General features: G+C 38.7%; 1 protein-coding gene across 3 annotated transcripts; it reads left to right on the forward strand.

Annotated features, from left to right (window-relative positions):
• The first annotated feature begins 6,062 nt into the window (after positions 1-6,062).
• On the forward strand, positions 6,063-18,685 carry LOC124402855 (E3 ubiquitin ligase TRIM40-like). Of its 3 annotated transcripts, none has more exons than XM_046876180.1 (8): positions 6,063-6,667; positions 8,005-8,092; positions 9,132-9,232; positions 13,042-13,123; positions 14,448-14,548; positions 16,390-16,477; positions 17,977-18,077; positions 18,501-18,685. In XM_046876180.1, exons 1-8 carry the CDS (start codon positions 6,347-6,349, stop codon positions 18,537-18,539), a joined length of 921 nt encoding a protein of 306 aa, XP_046732136.1. In that variant the 5' UTR covers positions 6,063-6,346; the 3' UTR covers positions 18,540-18,685. The 3 variants fall into 3 exon arrangements, with proteins under 3 accessions (XP_046732136.1, XP_046732135.1, XP_046732137.1); XM_046876179.1 differs by having other exon boundaries at positions 6,313-6,667; positions 18,344-18,681; XM_046876181.1 differs by lacking the exons at positions 13,042-13,123; positions 14,448-14,548 and having other exon boundaries at positions 6,316-6,667; positions 18,344-18,681.
• The last annotated feature ends 696 nt before the right edge of the window (positions 18,686-19,381 follow it).

Below are 19,381 nucleotides of genomic sequence, written 5' to 3' on the forward strand. Positions count from 1 at the left end.
TTCTGGCTAAAAAAAACCAGCGCTCGTCCTCTGAGGCCCAGAGGGGACGCAGGAAGAGGGGTTTCTCCGAGACGGAGTGTCCCACTCAGAGAAAAAGGGACAAGTATGCCACCTTTCATGGCATATGCTAAGCTCTCGATTGTCTGCTTGTGTGTTAGTTGCATCCTCGTGACAAACCAGAAACGAAGTATCAAAGCTTCAGCCTAGTTTGTGTCGTTTCGATGTGCTGCAGGGGGGCAAATGGGCAAAATGCTACGCAGTAGATAACAATTAAGGTTTTGGATCCCCACTGTTCAGCTCAGGCCTGGTCAGCAAAAAAAAAAAAAAAAAACACAATGGATTTTCCTGACGTTTGTTAAAACCAATGTCCATTAAACTCTGCTGGTCCAGCTGTCTAAACCTGAGAAATGCCAGTAGAACCTGGGATTATTTTCCCCAAATAGTATCACCACCAGATGTTTGTAGAGTTGTCTTCATTAGGGCTAAGCGATGTGGCCAAAAATATTCTACTCAAAGTAATTCTGTAATTTGAGTAATTCCACTGACTTTTTGCTAACAAATCACCAACTAGGTGCCAGAAAATATTTGAAAGGAAGGAGCAGTGAGGCCGTTTCCACATTAAAAACACTTTTTTTCTTTGTTTTGGCCTTCGGTCCACACTGAGACGGTGTCAATCCATGTATCTTTTTGAAAACAATCTCCGAATTGGATACATTTGAAAACGAGGCTTTCGAAAATCTAAGAAGATCCGATCTCTTAAAAATGCCCTCCGTACAGTAGTAGGTGCACAAACAGTAACAGAAGAACTTCTTCAAACAGTACTTATCGAGATAGAGGGAAACCTTAATAGCAAACCTTTAGGTTATGTCTCCTCCAATGTAGCAGATTTAGACCCAATCACCCCAAATCTTATGCTCATAAGGGCGGCTAGACAGCTCTTTACCTCAAGTGATATAGTCGACAGAAAATGTAGAAGTTCTTTGAGGTCCTAATACCAAATCTTTATACGTTGTGTGATTCAAGGAAGTCTTGGTGAAAAAAGAAGAAAATAAATGGCATTCTTTGAAGTGAAGACTTTTTTTTGAGACTTTGGTCAGTGTAAAATGTATTAGTTGAAACAGAAAACTAAGTATTAATACGTGCATTTGTTGGTTGTATCTTGAGGGCCCACTGGTAACCGTACTGTTCACGTGCCTGATTAAATAAAGGCATAAATCTGATATTACGGGTGCATTGTGCATTGTAGCGCAAGCTACGACTTGTCTGTTTGCATTCTGTCATCATTTCTAACCCAATTTATCACCACGTTTTCTGTCTTCCATTATCTCAGCATCATCACGTGTGGACTTCAGAGCCCGGCCGAAGAAATGATCAGGTTCTACGAGGGAATCAACGGTGTACCTTCAGCTCCTCAGGTACCTTGATATACACAGCGTACTGTAAACAAGTCCAGCTGTGCCCGTGGCTCATTGATCATTGAAGTCAGTAGGCACCTAAGGAAATTGATGATTTGCTGTCGATCTGAATCGAAGCAATAAAAGCGAAACACATTAAAATGCATTGCGTTGAATGAAATCGAAACCGGATCTCACTGCATCGTAATAAAAGTGAATCTCATCGCAATAGTAGATGCTTCATATGTATCTAATGAATCGTCCGCTATGCATCAGCTGTGGTTATGGAGATGCAAATCCCTAATATGCAGATTCTTCCATCTTCAGCTATGAGAACTCCAGCAAAACCAATTCAACACAAGATGCAAAACCAAAGCTTTACATCGAATCGAAGTAAAATTGAAAACACTCTTGCATACATTCGAGTAGCAGTCCACAAATGCACACTAACGCTCTGTTATTGATCGTCTAGATCTATTATGGTCTGTATGACTCTGACGCTTCCTTGTTTGCACGTCATGTCGGAGTGAACATGCACACGAGACCACAAGCATTCAGACACTCACCTTCTGGTGTGCTCAGAGGAGGAAAAAAGTGAAGCCCAGCTTTTTCAGAGTCTCTCTAATAACGAGCATTGCAACAGTTAAAACAGGAGAAACAGGTGTACACAGGAAGTGCAAAAGTTTATTGATTTCATGAAAATGAAATAAACGAATGAAGGTTTTTACTACTTTTATGTTAATTCAATGTTTGTTCAGCACCGAGGTTCAGCCTGGTAGATGTTAGCTGCTATATACATTAAGATTGATTGATTGATTGATTTTTAACCTCCAACCAATTAGAATCGAGAACTCTGAGGCGTCGTGGTGCAACATAAATAAATAAATGATGGATTTTCCAACGAATTTTCTCGAAGGTGAAAATAAATCTGATGCCTACAGAATAATCCTTAACAATAACAATTACAATAATAATAATAATAATAATAATAATAATAATAATAATAATAGACTTAGTTATTGAATAGATATCCAAAAAGTAGTAAAATGTATTTTTATAGACTTTAAGTTTGTATGTAAAACCATGTGAATGAAGTTGACATTACTTTATATTGGGGCAATGTTTATATAAGTTCCTTAAGTTATGCACCACATCCTTAATAATAATAATAATAATAATAATAATAATAATAATAATAATAATGTTAAAATGAGAAATTTGGCTTGATTGTTGAATAATTATTCAGTCAGTAATGTATTGCAATAAACTGTGCTAGTTATATATATATACATATATACAGTGGAACCCGGTTATGTCGATGTCGTAGGGGGTCGCCAAAAAGCATCGAGGTAACCGATGATCGAGATAAACGAAAATCAAAATGGCGGCAGTATATTAACGTGCTTGAAATTTCTTTATGTACATGATGTGCGTTAATAAATGAGAATGTGCATGCACGTGTTTTTGGAGGGGTTTTTACACAACAGCGTTGCTGTGATTTGTTTGATGAAGTCATGCTATAAAAAAATGTACATACGTTTGTTAACAACAAAAGGCATAAGTGCACCTACTAACAGCAGAGATTCACCAGTATACAATACAAACCACCGTCCATTCTCCATACAAACCTTTATTATATTCTCCAACATTATATACACACAGATCGCTCAAAAAAAAACCAAACAGCGGCTGCACAGTGCCGTCTCACATTTAGTCCACATGTGGAAAAAAAAAAAAAACAGTAACTAAGTTTCTGAAAACTTATGACCATCAGGCTGAAGTAATCCGCACAAACACACAAAGCAAAGTGTCCGAAAAAACTTACGTCCGCGATGCCGAGGGGGAGAGAGAGAGAGAGAGAGAGAGAGAGAGAGAGAGAGAGAGAGAGAGTCTGTGAATGGAAAAATAGGGAAATTCAAAAATACCACGACCGGCGGCACGGCGCGAAGCCGGAAAAAAACCCGGAAGATCCAAAACCGAACCCGAAACCAAAAACGAGGGACAGAAAAGTCTCAAACGTGAACGGCTGAAGGGGGCGTGGCAGGTGCTTTCTCGGCCGCTTTCTCTGAAGCTCCCGGCTTCAACTCCTTACCGAGAGAGCCGTGCTCCTTACCGAGAGAGCCGTGCTCCTTACCGAGAGAGCCGTGCTCCCGTTCATCGCATAACATTTAACAAAAAAAGGCATATGTGCACTTACTAACAGCAGAGATTCACTAGTATACAATACAAACACCTGTAGTATCTGTAAGGTTTGATTTTTCCGCCGATCGACATAACTGACGTTAAAATTTTAAATTTTTCCCCCCTTGTGCTCGAGATATTAGGGTTCCGCGATATAAAAAAAGTCGACATAAACGATGAAAAATGCTTAGAAAAAGCGAGAACTTGGCGGTTCCACTTCAAAAACGTCGACTTAATAGGGTTGTCGAGGTAACCGAGGTCGAGATAACCGGGTTCCACTGTAGAACAATCAGGGTTTATGCAGGGACGTCATATTAGGAATAACATTAGACTAGTTTTAGATATGATTGATTATAACCACTTTATTGAGGATGATAGTCTTATTTTATTTATTGATTTCTATAAAGCATTTGATACGGTCAATCATAGTTTTGTTTTTAAAGTCATTAAAATGTTTGGTTTGGGTGATATGTTTTAAAAGCTGTTAAAACATTATATAGTGGGTGTGATAGTTCTGTCAAACTTGCTCATGGTACCTCACAAAGATTTAATATTGATCGTGGCATTAGGCAGGGATGCCCCTCTCTCCTTGTTTATTTTTGTTAGTCACTCAAGTTTTAGCATCACAAATTAAGAGAAATCAATTCGATGGTATCACAGCTTTAGGTGTACAATTTAAACTTCGTCACTTTGCTGATGACACTGCAGTTTTTGAAGGACAAATTTGAAGTACCGAAAATAAATAAAAATATGGAGAAATTCACTGCTGTTTCGGGCCTTAAAATGAATTTAGATAAATCTGTATTATTTCCCCTTAAAGATTGCTCCTTTACAGAAATAGGCAATATTCTAGTTAAACATCAGCTAACGTATTTGGGTGTAATCATTTGTAAAAATGAAAAGCAAAGGAGTCAGTTACATTTTGAGCCAATTATTGAGAAAACTTTAATATAGAGATTTAATTTGTGGTTAATTTGCGGGACCTCTCAATATTTGGGAGGGTTTTATTATCAAAGGCAGAAGGTATATCTAGATCTGTGTATACATCATTATCGTTAGAAGTTCCTTCCATGATTATTAAGGATCTAGATCGAATTCTTTATATTTTTATTTGGAGGAACAAACCACATTATTTAAAAAAAGAGATCATGTGTAATCCTAAAGAGCAGGGGGGATTAGAGGTCTTAGATTATAATACTCTTAATGACACCTTTAAAATGAAATGGTTAATAGAGTTTATGAAGAATAGAGATGGTTCTTGGAATGTATTTACTAATTATATGTTTAAGAGTCTGGGAGGCTCTGATTTTTTGTTGAAATGTAATTTTTCTGTTGATAAAATTCCTGTTAAATTGGCCGGTTTTCACAGACAAGCCCTGCTAGCATGGAAATTGGTGTATAAGCACAATTTTTCACCTCACAACTGTTTCATATGAAATAACAAAGATATATTATTTAAAAACAAATCTTTATATTATTATGCTTGGTTCAATTCAGGTATTCTTTTAGTAAGACAGTTATTTAATTCTCATGGTTACCTTTTGTCATATACTGAATTTCTTCAAAAATTTCAATTACCAATTAAACCAAGAGAATTTGCTGTTGTTATTGACGCAATTCCCAAGAGTGTGACAATACTTCAAAAAAAACTATATTTCAGAAGGAATAGACGTGGTTAATCCGTGTAAGAGCATTTTTATTGAGAATATTGATGTTTTAAAACAACAGTGTTGTAATAAGATAATAAGGAATGCTCTCGGTTCTGTATTTTTACCTGCAGCACAGTCTTTTTGCTCTTCTTTATTTGGTTATATTTCTTGGGTTAAAGTATGGAAACTGCCAAACAGGTTTTGTATAAATAACAAAATTAAGAAAGTGTCTATTACTGTCTAATACTCCATAGAATTGATCCTGATAAGCATGTTTTGGAAAGATTTCAGCTGAATATTTCATACTGTGAATTCTGTGGTCAAGAAAAATAAACCATTTTGCATCTTTTTTTCATTGTATTTACTCAAGGTTATTTTGGAAAGATCTAGAATTCTATATTAATAAACAAATGGGAAGTGGGATAGAATTATGTGTATTTGATGTGCTGTTTTATACAGAACGTAAAAACTTGAATTGTGGACAACAATATATTATACATTTGCTTGTTTTATTAGGAAAATTCCACATTCATGAGAAAAAGTGGGCTCAATGTAGACCAAAACTTTTCCCATTTTCTTAATGACTTCAAATTGTATATGAATCTCTTGAAAGAAACAAGAAACAAAAAAGCACTGAAAACATGTACTGCTCTGAAAACTTTGAAATGTATGTCATTTTCTTTTTTTATATAGTGTTTTGTTTATTTATTTATTTTATTATTTTTATTTATATATTTTCTCTCTGTAATTAATTGTTAATTTAACATGAATATGTAATACCTCTTGTTCTTTTGGCATTAATAATAATAAAAAAATAAAAATAAAATAAAAAAGGGTTCGCTTCGTACGGCCTGCTGAACTTATCCACGAAAGAGGGGAGGCCGACAAATTTGCCAAATCCTTTTAGTCGCATATTGGATGGCATGCATTGATTTAAAACAGTGAATTTATTGCTAAGAAGTTTTTCTTTCTCTGTCGGGTAATGAGCCAAGAAAGAGAGACATTTTTGCAAAACACGAAAGTTTAGAAACATATTGGTTACCCCCCTACAAAGAAAGTGGTATGATCCGGTAACTTTCTGTGACGAAAAAACATATATATATATATATATATATCGTCGCCATGTATAATATATATAAAATATATCATAGTATATTTTCGAGTTTGTGTTGTGAAATGGCGCACGCAGGGATTCTGAATCAAACTCAGTATAACTGCTCGATCTGTCAGGATGAGCTGAAGGACCCGGTGACGCTTCCTTGTGGCCACAATTTCTGCAAAGCCTGCATTAATGGCTATTGGGACCAGGGCGTGTATGTCTGCCCTCAGTGCAGGCAGAGCTTCACTCCGAGGCTCGTCCTGGGCACGAACGAGGTGCTGGTCTACGCGATGGATAAAATAAAACAGACCGCGATCCGTGCAGCTTCTGCGCCGAGAGCCGAGGTAAATTTATTGTACAGGATTCTCATTCCACCTGTGCAGAAAGTAAACAATTCGTGGGGAGCAGTGAAATGAGCCAGCTGTGGATTTCAGTTCTACACCCTGTATTGTCTTTTCACTGCTCAATCCCAGATAGCACATTTTTTCTGGGCCAGAAAGGGCTGAGTTCAGGCTGTTCTTTTGGCTCACATACCACCACGGTTTACGCTCCTTAATTGGCTCTAAAGCTGCATGCCTGAAGTAATCCAGACTTTAGCCAAAAGCAGACCATAACTCAGCCACAACCCATTCACACCTCCAGAAATCAGACACAGCTGTCCTGCTACAAAGCCAGAATTTCCAAATTGACCATATTTACCCCAGAACCCACCCACAACTTATCCAGAAGCCCACCAAAAAAAGCCATAACTCTACCAAAATGATTTAACTATGTAAAATGTGTATATTCAAAAAGCATTTAAAAAAAAACCATGGAAATAAAAAATTATACCAAAGCAATCAAATCAAAACACAAGAATAACACACAGCAAAGAAAAACTACATTATAAACAAAATTAAACCAATAGTGCAATTAAAAACAAATGTAAAAGTGTTGTGCATAAATTAAAAGAAACCAAACAAAAGCTAGTTATGAAAGACCAAAAAGATTTGAATACCATGAAAGGCAAATATGAAAAATGACTAAAGAAGTGTGACAACAAAAATTAAAACTAAAGAAAACAATAGTGCAAATGAAACAAAACTGAAACAAAATTAACTTGTGCATAAATGGTGTAAAATAACCCAAATGAATGCTGGTTAAAAAATAAATGTACAAAGTGTAAAGTAAATATGAATAAGACTTAAAACAACAGCCACAAATAAAATGGAAATAAAGCAAAGCCAAATAGTCACACAAACAAACAAACAAACAAACAAACCAGTAGTGCAATTTAAAACTAATGTAAAAGTTGTGCATAATTGAAGTTATGCAGGAACACGACCCTCAAATGAACGTCCAGACCGCAGGAGTTACATCATCATCATCATCATCATCATCTCAGTCTCTCACATGTCCCCGTTACCGCTTGTGTTACAGACATGATGTTCAGGGCATGTGGAATTTAACAGACGGGATTAAAACAAGTGCGCACCAAACTAAAGCAAACAGGTGGTGGTTTCGATGCTGCTTTGTGCTGATGCCGATTCCATTTGCCCACTGCATGGTGTGGATTTCAATACATTCAGTAATGAAGTGTGTCAGGAAAATTGTGCACTCTTGTCCTTGTTCCTCTGGACTGTGCGTTCATTCAGTTTTATTTAAAAAATGTTATGCGTTTCTGATTTGTTTTTGCCTCTAGAGTCAGAATGTGAGCAGATCAGAAGATCAGAGTGAGCTGGAATCGTGTGTAAGGAGCCTGGAGCTGTTCAGCATTGACTTTCACAAAGGTGTGTTGCTGATCTGTATTTATTTGTTCATTTATTTATCTGGAACGGGAACAAGATACTGTGTTTGATTTGTTTAATGTGTATACGTATTAATATGTGGGTTAATCTATTTAACTGTGAAGAAGTGTTTTAATGTGTTATCACTTGTGTCATGTGATACGGCACTGTCACATGACACTGTCACACGTGTGACATCATTGTATGACATCACAAAAGGGCTTCTTATAAATGGCTATTCGTGTGACACGAACAGTGAGGCACATATTAGATAAATGTCCTGCATATGAAAGGGATAGATTTCAGTTAATTCAGGAATTAGGATGGATAGGAATGGACAATATCTCTCTAATGGTACTGCTGGGAAGCAAATTCGGCCAAACGAGAGTTTAAGAATTGTTATTTAATTACCTAAAAAATTTAGTAGAATTTAGTTTATTTTTATTTTTTTATTATTGCACTATTTCAGGGGTAGCTTCACACTCCAGACCAGTAGGTGGCGTTAATGCACCTTTTCGTTGGTCTGCCAAACCGCCATTAAAACTCCATAACAACAACAAGTTTGTAAGAGCTGATTTTACTATTAGTTATTTATCTGTTCTGTAGCTCTTACGGTGTTTCATCAAGAAAAGGTGTTACAAAAAGGTTTGACAAAAGAAAGGTAGATTTTGTGTTTCCCAAGAAAAGGTTGACGACTGAACACAAAATAAGGCTTTTTGAAACATCAGTACGCTTCACCATTGTCTGGCTGGGCGTTTGCTACACTTACTATTTTGGCCTCAGATATACCGTATTTTTCGGACTATAAGCCGCTACTTTTTCCCACGTTTTGAACCCCGCGGCTTAAACAACGAAGCGGCTAATTTAGGGATTTTTCCTGGGTTTTTCCGGCTTATTTATGTTAAAAATAAAAATATTTGTAAAATTCGGTGGGTGTGGCTTATATAAATATATATAATATAAAGATATAAAAAAATGTTTTTTAATGTTCTTTAGTGCCACAGGATGAATCATAGCATTGTGTGTGTTGTGTTTTGTTCAGATTTGGATGACCTGATGAACATGTTGCCTGAACTAGAAAGCAGTACGCGTGTGCTAGGGATTATTCTGAGTCAGGCTCTCGAGGCAGCGTCTGTGCCACAGGTGAGGGAAGAAACTGCACAGACACTCACAATACCTACATGATGCGTGTCTGAGATCCTGAGATGGGTGTTAGTAGTATGTACTGAATTCTGCAGCCGGTCTATAAAGAAGTTTTATTAGAAAAGATGTAGGAAATGGAATCAATGGTAAATTTTCCTGACAATGTCACATTATGAGCAGAATTATCAGAGCGTCTTTGTTCAGCTGGTTTTTGTTTGTCTGTCGCTCTCACATTGGGGAAATTTCCAATTTTGTTCCAGAAACATGGTACAAAATATGTACAGTATATAAATAATTAAAGAGAAAAAACAATAGTAGTAGTAGTTACGCTAACAAACAATTTGCACTGGGGGATATTACACAGTTTACATTGTTATTGCACCGTCTTTAAAAACAAGTCAAGTCAAGTTTATTTGTATAGCGCTTTTCACAACATTGTCTCAAAGCAGCTTTACACAAATCAACAGTGATGGTGAATGGTGTGAATTTGTCCCTGATGAGCAGCCGTGGCGACTGTGGCAAGGAAAAACTCCCTTAGATGTTATGAGGAAGAAACCTTGAGAGGAACCAGACTCAAAAGGGGAACCCATCCTCATTTGGGTCACATCAAGAGTTTGATCATAAATCTTTCAACAATACAGAACACTGGAGAGTGAGAACTAACATGATTACTGGAGTATAAGATTATAAGTGATGTTCTTTCTGCAGTCTTAAACAGTCTATATGGTTAGTAGCTCGGAGTTTTATGAGCTCAGCATTTGTGATCATCACAGATCCAGCATCAGCTTCTCCATGCCAGAGCCTTTAAACACTCCAGGAGGTCCAATGTCAAAACTCCACACATGTAGCGGGATCCAAATGGCACTGGTACGTCTCTAGATAGTTCGGGATGTTTGCGAGTTCGGCATCTACTTCTTTAAAGGTCCGTAATCATCACGAGGTGGGAGGTGACTGGAGCTGGAGCAACCTCAGGAAGCCTCGGGATGGGGAGAGAAAGAGAAGCAGTGGAGAGGAATTAGCGTAGCTGCTGTTCATGATATTAACAGCACAAGTTGATAATGTGCATGTGATCAGATGTTCTGGAGCACAAGGTTATGATGTGATGTGTGTTATGTGTAGGCTTTGCTAAAAAGATATGTTTTTAATCTACACTTAAACTGGGAGAGTGTGTCTGAGCCCCGAACACTGTCAGGAAGACTATTCCAGAGTTTAGGAGCTAAATGTGAAAATGCTCTACCACCTTTAGTGGACTTTGCTATTCTAGGAACTACTAGAAGCCCAGAGTTTTGAGATCTCAGGGAGCGTGGTGGATTGTAGCGTGTTAAAAGATTGGAGAGATACATGGGAGCCAGACCATTTAGTGCTTTATAAGTGAGAAGTAATAGTTTGTAGTCTATTCGAAACTTAACCGGAAGCCAGTGCAGAGACGATAGGATTGGGGTTATGTGATAATATTTTCTTGACCTTGTAAGAACTCTGGCTGCTGCATTCTGGACTAACTGAAGCTTGTTTATTAATGATGCCGGACATCCACCTAGTAATGCATTACAGTAGTCTATTCTGGAGGTCATGAACGCATGGACGAGCTTCTCCGCATCGGATATAGACAACATATTTCTTAGCTTAGAAATATTTCTAAGGTGAAAGAAGGCTGTTTTTGTAACTTGGTTAATATGATTTTTGAAGGACAGGTCGCTGTCTAAAATAACACCCAAGTCTTTTACTGTTGAACTAGTGGTTACAGAACATCCGTCTAAATGCAGGTTGAGATGCTGGAGCGTCTGTATACTAGTTTTTGGGCCGATGAGCAAAATCTCCGTCTTATCAGAATTCAAAAGTAGAAAGTTATGGGTCATCCAATCTCTTATTTCCTTAACACACTCGGTTATTCGAGTTAATTGAGCTGTATCGCCTGGTTTAGATGAGATATATAGCTGAGTATCATCAGCATAACAATGGAAGCTAACTCCATGCCTTCTAATAATATTTCCTAACGGAAGCATGTATATTGTGAAGAGCAGGGGTCCTAGAACCGAACCTTGCGGCACGCCATAATTTACTTGCATTAGCCTGGATAGCTCTCCATTTAAATCTACGAAATGGTAACGATCGGACAGGTAGGATTTAAACCAGCTTAATGACGGTATTAACAGTGTGGTTTATGGTCACTGGTTCATTTGGAGCAGTTCTGATTGTAAAGCCGCAAATCAGAAGACTGATCACATGCTCTCTTCTCTTCACTCTCATTGGTAGATACTAAACCGTATCACTCAGTAGTAATATATAATATAAAGCTGTAATTTTCTCAACTTTGCTGTGACTCTGGACACGGCCACATTTTATATTGCAGACGTCTCCGGCTCTCCGGCTGCTTTGTCGCCGCACGTGTTTGCCTGCTCGCAATTTTGCACACCTGCAACTAATCAGAGCTTCTGTGTGTTTGTTCAGTCTGTAAACATCTCAGTTTTATCTCTTTCAAACGCATCTTCCTTATTTTCTACAAAAAACCTCACACAGATCTTGTGCAGCTTCTCCAGCAGCTCCAGAAACTTCACTGGTATTAATGCTATGTGTCCAGTACACATGGTTGGGGTTAAGGGCTGAAACAATACAAATGATTTGCCTCGATGCTTCGTTTAGTCTCTTTAGCTTCCCTGCATACGGAGCACTTTGTTGCCCCACGGACAATTATTACTGACGCACAACCCGTTAAACTGGGGAGCGCTCCGGACAGGTAAACACTATGGAAGCTCTAATTCTGACTTTATTTCCATTCTGACTTTTTTTTTCCCGCTTCTGCAACCTCTAAAGCAGTGCTGCAGCACTCATGCGTCCGTTTTTTGAAGCAACTACTTTATCTGGCGCACAGCACAAGGACTCGACTTCTTTGATGGCCCCTTACGAGGTCTGGAGTGGAACCCGTCTTGGAAAACCTCTGTATGACCCTATACACTGTTCTGTAACACAGTTTCAGGCTGTTACGGTACAGGAACAGATCTTATCGCCTCTCCATCTTTGCGAAGAGCAACGATTCAAATTCTCAAATCCTCTTTCCCCCGACAGAACGTCCTCGCTGGTGTACAACGCAATGGTGTTTATATGTATGAGTTTTTGACCCACTCAGGACAGGAGTGTTTGTGTTTAGTTTCAAGCAATTGCTGTAGCATAACATTTTCCCTCCACCTGAACTATATGACCCGAACATGTCACAGCACATGACAGTGCCCCTGCGCACAAAGTCAGCTCCATCAAGATATGCTTTACATGGTCTCCACAAACTACATGCCGCCTCTCGGTTTGTGTCCCACTGGTGTTCTGTGATCAAATCTGCGTTGTGTAAATTTATTGAACAGGAATCTCATTCCACATGTGCAGAAAGTAAATAATGGTGATTCGTGGGGAGCAGTGAAATGAGCCAGCTGTGGATTTCCACTCTACACCCTGTATTGTCTTTTCACTGCTCTGCCAATGCAGGAACTGACATGACCCTCAAATAAACGTCCAGAATCTCAGTCTCTCACATGTCCCCGTTACCGCTTGTGTTACAGACATGATGTTCAGGGCATGTGGAATTTAACAGACGGGATTAAAACAAGTGCGCACCAAACTAAAGCAAACAGGTGGTGGTTTCGATGCTGCTTTGTGCTGATGCCGATTCCATTTGCCCACTGCATGGTGTGGATTTCAATACATTCAGTAATGAAGTGTGTCAGGAAAATTGTGCACTCTTGTCCTTGTTCCTCTGGACTGTGCGTTCATTCGGTTTTATTAAATATTTTTATGCGTTTCTGATTTGTTTTTGCCTCTAGAGTCAGAATGTGAGCAGATCAGAAGGTCTGAGTGAGGTGGTACCGCATTTAAGCAGCCTGATGCTGGACCGCATTCGCAAAGGTGTGTTGCTAATCTGTATTTATTTGTTCATTTATTTATTTAATTTAAAAAGAATTAAGCTAGAAGCCAAAAGCATAAAAAAAACTGGATGACATCTACCCACCTTCCTACTTTCTTACTTACTTACTTAGCTCCATTTTATTTAGTCTCTTCTGTTAATGTAATAAAGTCCTTTAACTCTGCCCTCATAGTGAAACTTAATCTCGCAGCTAGAAAGGTGGGACTAGTTAGTGAGACGCACACATGGAAAAGGGAAGACCTCATGTCGCTAAAATGTTCCGAAATCGTACAAAGTTCTCAAGAAAAGTAATGGATAATTAAGCACCTATCTGGAACGGGAACAAGATACTGTGTTTGATTTGTTTAATGTATATATGTATTAATATGTGGGTGAAGAAGTGTTTTAATGTGTTATCACTTGTGTCATGTGATACGGGAGTGTCACATGACACTGTCACACGTGTGACATCATTGTGTGACATCACAAAAGGGCTTCTTATAAATGGCTATTCGTGTGACATGAACAGTCAGGCACATATTAGATAAATGTCCTGCATATGAAAGGGATAGATTTCAGTTAATTCAGGAATTAGGATGGATAGGAATGGACAATATCTCTCTAATGGTACTGCTGGGAAGCAAATTCGGGCAATCAAGAGCTTAAGAATTGTTATTTAATTACCTAAAAAATACAGGAACGATAGATAGAATTTAGTTTGTTATTTTTATTTTTTTATTATTGCACTATTCAGTGTTCGCTTCACACTCCAGACCAGTAGGTGGCGTTAATGCACTTTTTCGTTGGTCTGCCAAACCGCCATTAAAACTCCATAACAACAACAACAAGTTTGTAAGAGCTGATTTTACTATTAGTTATTTATCTGTTCTGTAGCTCTTACGGTGTTTCATCAAGAAAAGGTGTTACAAAAAGGTTTAACAAAAGAAAGGTAGATTTTGTGTTTCCCAAGAAAAGGTTGACGACTGAACACAAAATAAGGCTTTTTAAAACATCAGTACGCTTCACCATTGTCTGGCTGGGCGTTTGCTACACTTACTATTTTGGCCTCAGATATACCGTATTTTTCGGACTATAAGCCGCTACTTTTTCCCACGTTTTGAACCCCGCGGCTTAAACAACGAAGCGGCTAATTTAGGGATTTTTCCTGGGTTTTTCCGGCTTATTTATGTTAAAAATAAAAATATTTGTAAAATTCGGTGGGTGCGGCTTATATAAATATATATAATATAAAGATATAAAAAAATTTTAATGTTCTTTAGTGCCACAGGATGAATCATAGCATTGTGTGTGTTGTGTTTTGTTCAGATTTGGATGACCTGATGAACATGATGTCTGAACTAAAAAGCAGTATGGGCGTGCTACGGATTATTCTGAGTCAGGTTCCCGAGGCAGCGTCTGTGCCACAGGTGAGGGAAGAAACTGCACAGACACTCACAATACCTACATGATGCGTGTCTGAGATCCTGAGATGGGTGTTAGTAGTATGTACTGAATTCTGCAGCCGGTCTATAAAGAAGTTTTATTAGAAAAGATGTAGGAAATGGAATCAATGGTAAATTTTCCTGACAATGTCACATTATGAGCAGAATTATCAGAGCGTCTTTGTTCAGCTGGTTTTTGTTTGTCTGTCGCTCTCACAGTGGGGAAATTTCCAATTTTGTTCCAGAAACATGGTACAAAATATGTACAGTATATAAATAACTAAAGAGAAAAAACAATAGTAGTAGTTACGCTATCAAACAATTTGCACTGGGGGATATTACACAGTTTACATTGTTATTGCACCGTCTTTAAAAACACGGTATTAACAGTGTGGTTTATGGTCACTGGTTCATTTGGAGCAGTTCTGATTGTGAAGCCGCAAATCAGAAGACTGATCACATGCTCTCTTCTCTTCACTCTCATTGGTAGTTACTAAACCGTATCACTCAGTAGTAATATATAATATAAAGCTGTAATTTTCTCAACTTTGCCGTGACTCTGGACACGTCCCCATTTTATATTGCAGACGTCTCCGGCTCTCCGGCTGTTTTGTCCCCGCACGTGTTTGCCTGCTCGCAATTTTGCACACCTGCAACTAATCAGAGCTTCTGTGTGTTTGTTCAGTCTGTAAACATCTCAGTTTTATCTTTTTCAAACGCATCTTCCTTATTTTCTACAAAAAACCTCACACAGATCTTGTGCAGCTTCTCCAGCAGCTCCAGAAACTTCACTGGTATTAATGCTATGTGTCCAGTACACATGGTTGGGGTTAAGGGCTGAAACAATACAAATGATTTGCCTCGATGCTTCGTTTAGTCTCTTTAGCTTCCCTGCATACGGAGCACTTTGTTGCCCCACGGACAATCATTAATGACGCACGACCCGTTAATCTCGGGAGCGCTCCGGACAGGTAAACACTATGGAAGCTCTAATTCTGACTTTATTTCCATTCTGACTTTTTTTTTTTCCCGCTTCTGCAACCTCTAAAGCAGTGCTGCAGCACTCATGCGTCCGTTTTTTGAAGCAACTACTTTATCTGGCGCACAGCACAAGGACTCGACTTCTTTGATGGACCCTTACGAGGTCTGGAGTGGAACCCGTCTTGGAAAACCTCTGTATGACCCTAAACACTGTTCTGTAACACAGTTTCAGGGTGTTACGGTACAGGAACAGATCTTATCGCCTCTCCATCTTTGCGAAGAGCAACGATTCATATTCTCAAATTCATTGCGTTGTACACCAGCGTCCTCGGTTTGTGTCCCACTGGTGTTCTGTGATCAAATCTGCGTTGTGTAAATTTATTGAACAGGAATCTCATTCCACATGTGCAGAAAGTAAATAATGGTGATTCGTGGGGAGCAGTGAAATGAGCCAGCTGTGGATTTCCACTCTACACCCTGTATTGTCTTTTCACTGCTCTGCCAATGCAGGAACTGACATGACCCTCAAATAAACGTCCAGAATCTCAGTCTCTCACATGTCCCCGTTACCGCTTGTGTTACAGACATGATGTTCAGGGCATGTGGAATTTAACAGACGGGATTAAAACAAGTGCGCACCAAACTAAAGCAAACAGGTGGTGGTTTCGATGCTGCTTTGTGCTGATGCCGATTCCATTTGCCCACTGCATGGTGTGGATTTCAATACATTCAGTAATGAAGTGTGTCAGGAAAATTGTGCACTCTTGTCCTTGTTCCTCTGGGATGTGCGTTCATTCGGTTTTATCAAATAATTTTATGCGTTTCTGATTTGTTTTTGCCTCTAGAGTCAGAATGTCAGAAGATCAGAAGGTCTGAGTGAGGTGAAATCATTCGCAGAGACCATGGAGCTAAACAAAGAGAACATTAAGAAAGGTGTGTTGCTGATCTGTATTTATTTGTTTATTTATTTTTTATTTTTTTTATTTAATCTAGAAGCCAAAAGCATAACAAAAACTGGCTGACATCTTCCTACCTACTTACTTACCTACTTACTTACCTACTTACTTGCTTACTTACCTACTTACTTACCTACTTACTTACTTACGTATTTACCTACTTACTTACATAATTACTTACCTACCTACTTACTTACCTACCTACTTACTTACATACTTACTTACCTACTTACTTACCTATTTACTTACCTACCTACTTACTTACTTACTTACTTGCTTACTTACCTGCTTACTTACCTACTTACTTACCTACTTACTTACTTACCTACCTACTTGCTTACTTACTTACTTACTTACTTGCTTACTTGCTTACTTACCTACTTGCTTACTTGCTTACTTACTTACCTACTTACTTGCTTACCTACCTACTTACTTGCTTACTTGCTTACCTACCTACTTACTTTCTTACCTACTTACTTACCTACTTACTTACTTACCTACCTACTTACTTGCTTACTTACTTACTTACTTACTTGCTTACTTGCTTGCTTGCTTACTTGCTTACTTGCTTACTTACTTACCTACTTACTTGCTTACCTACTTACTTACTTGCTTACTTGCTTACCTACCTACTTACTTTCTTACCTTCTTACTTACCTACCTACTTGCTTACCTACTTACTTACTTACCTACCTACTTACTTGCTTGCTTACTTGCTTACTTGCTTACTTACCTACCTACTTACTTACTTACTTGCTTACTTACCTGCTTGCTTGCTTACCTGCTTGCTTACCTGCTTGCTTACCTGCTTGCTTACCTGCTTGCTTACCTGCTTGCTTGCTTGCTTGCTTACTTGCTTGCTTACTTGCTTACTTACCTACTTGCTTACCTACCTACTTGCTTGCCTTGCTTGCTTGCTTGCTTACTTGCTTACTTGCTTACTTACCTACTTGCTTACCTGCTTGCTTGCTTACTTGCTTACTTACCTACTTGCTTACCTACCTACTTGCTTACCTACCTACTTGCTTACTTGCTTACTTACTTACTTACTTACTTGCTTACTTGCTTACTTACCTACTTGCTTTCTTACCTTCTTACTTACTTACTTACTTACTTACCTACTTACTTACTTACTTACTTACCTACTTACTTACCTACTTACTTACTTACTTACCTACTTACTTACCTACTTACTTACCTACCTACTTACTTACTTACTTATATACCTACTTACTTACCTACTTACTTTCTTACCTTCTTACTTACTTACTTACTAGATATAGTAAGACAAAAAAAAAGCTGATCTAAAACTGCACTCAAAATACATGTTAAAACAATTACAGAAGGCAAAAAATTATTGTATCGTCCTTTCCAGCAACAATAATGGTTTAATTTGTAATTTAAAAAAAAATACATAAAGTTTTATTTAGTGCCACAGGATGAATCATGGAATTGTGTGTGATGTGTTTTGTTCAGTGGTTGCTAAAATGAAGCCCATGATGCCTTATTTACGAATCATTCTGCAGCAGAGAATTAAGAGTCAAAGTCAGGCTCCCAACGCAGCGTCCACACCACAGGTGAGGGAAGAAACTGCACAGACACTCACAATAATTACATGATGCGTGTCTGAGATCCTGAGATGGGTGTTAGTAGTATGTACTGAATTCTACAGCAGGAGTGTTATTAGAAAAGATGTAGGAAATGGAATCAATGGTAAAACTTGTTTTTTTCCCTGACACACTTTGGGACGTCCGCTTCTTCTCAGAGATCTCATTTCTCTCGAGGTCTAATGTTATCCGATCAAAGATTCTTTCAGGTCTTATTGTTTTTTTCCTGATGTTAGGCTGCTCCAGCTCCCGAACCCTCTGTGGTGGTAAAGGATGAGGACGAGGACGACGAGGAAGGCGAAGAGGCATAGCGCATTAAGGCCCAGAGTGTGCAGGAGTACGCTACGTAGCACCAGGAACGGCTTTCATTAATTCTTCACATTTTGCGTGCAGGTCCAGAGCGTTGATGTCGCCGCCTTCAACAAGATCTGAGCTCATGTTTGACAATCATCACCTAATTTCAAACGGCTGCCTGCTGCTTTTTTATCGCACAGTTACAAAGTGTTGATTTCTTTTTAATTCACATTTAATTGTATAACAATGGACATTTCCCCCATTCAGCATTGCAGAATGCAATAAATTCCAAATATACATTTTTCATCATAAATCTGTTCCTATACATTAATCTTTATTGAGTGAACCAGTGGCGAACTGCCTGAGACGGTATGAGGAAGAAACATTGAGAGGAACCAGACTCCAGAGGGAGCTGTTCCCATCTGGGTGACAAAGAAAGTCTATTCATACTTGATCAATTGGTTACTGTACATGGCAACTGCAACCCTAAGCGATTGTAGCAGACTGTATTAGTTACAGTCCAAATTTATCTTCATGGTTCGACTATAAAGCTCCACAGCAACCTCAAGGCTGTTCATGTGAAGTTATCCGAAGCAGCAAATGGTTTACATGGAACACGTGGTATTAAAAGAGTTTATAGAGTATGTCCCCTTGCACAGCAATACAGCGCTCCCAACGCTCCTGCCACTTCTGGAATGTGTCCTGGAAGTCTTCTTTTCGAAAATGGTGTTCGAAACGTCGACCTTTAAACTGGATCTTCATCTTCGGGAGGAGGGCGAAGTCTGCAGGGCGAAGTCTTTCGGCAAGAAACCTGCGTGCGAGGAGAGCTCGTGACTGCATTATCGTCGTTGAGCATCCGGTTTGCTAAACCTTCATACTGTCCACGTTGCAATGGCACCGTTTTGCACAGCTCCTGACGTACACAGAATGATATCTTTTGGCACACTTACTTAAGAAGGTTGGTGCTCCCTGTGACTGTG

This window comes from Silurus meridionalis, chromosome 20 (genome assembly GCF_014805685.1).
Source record: "Silurus meridionalis isolate SWU-2019-XX chromosome 20, ASM1480568v1, whole genome shotgun sequence".
NCBI classification, from domain to species: domain Eukaryota; kingdom Metazoa; phylum Chordata; class Actinopteri; order Siluriformes; family Siluridae; genus Silurus; species Silurus meridionalis.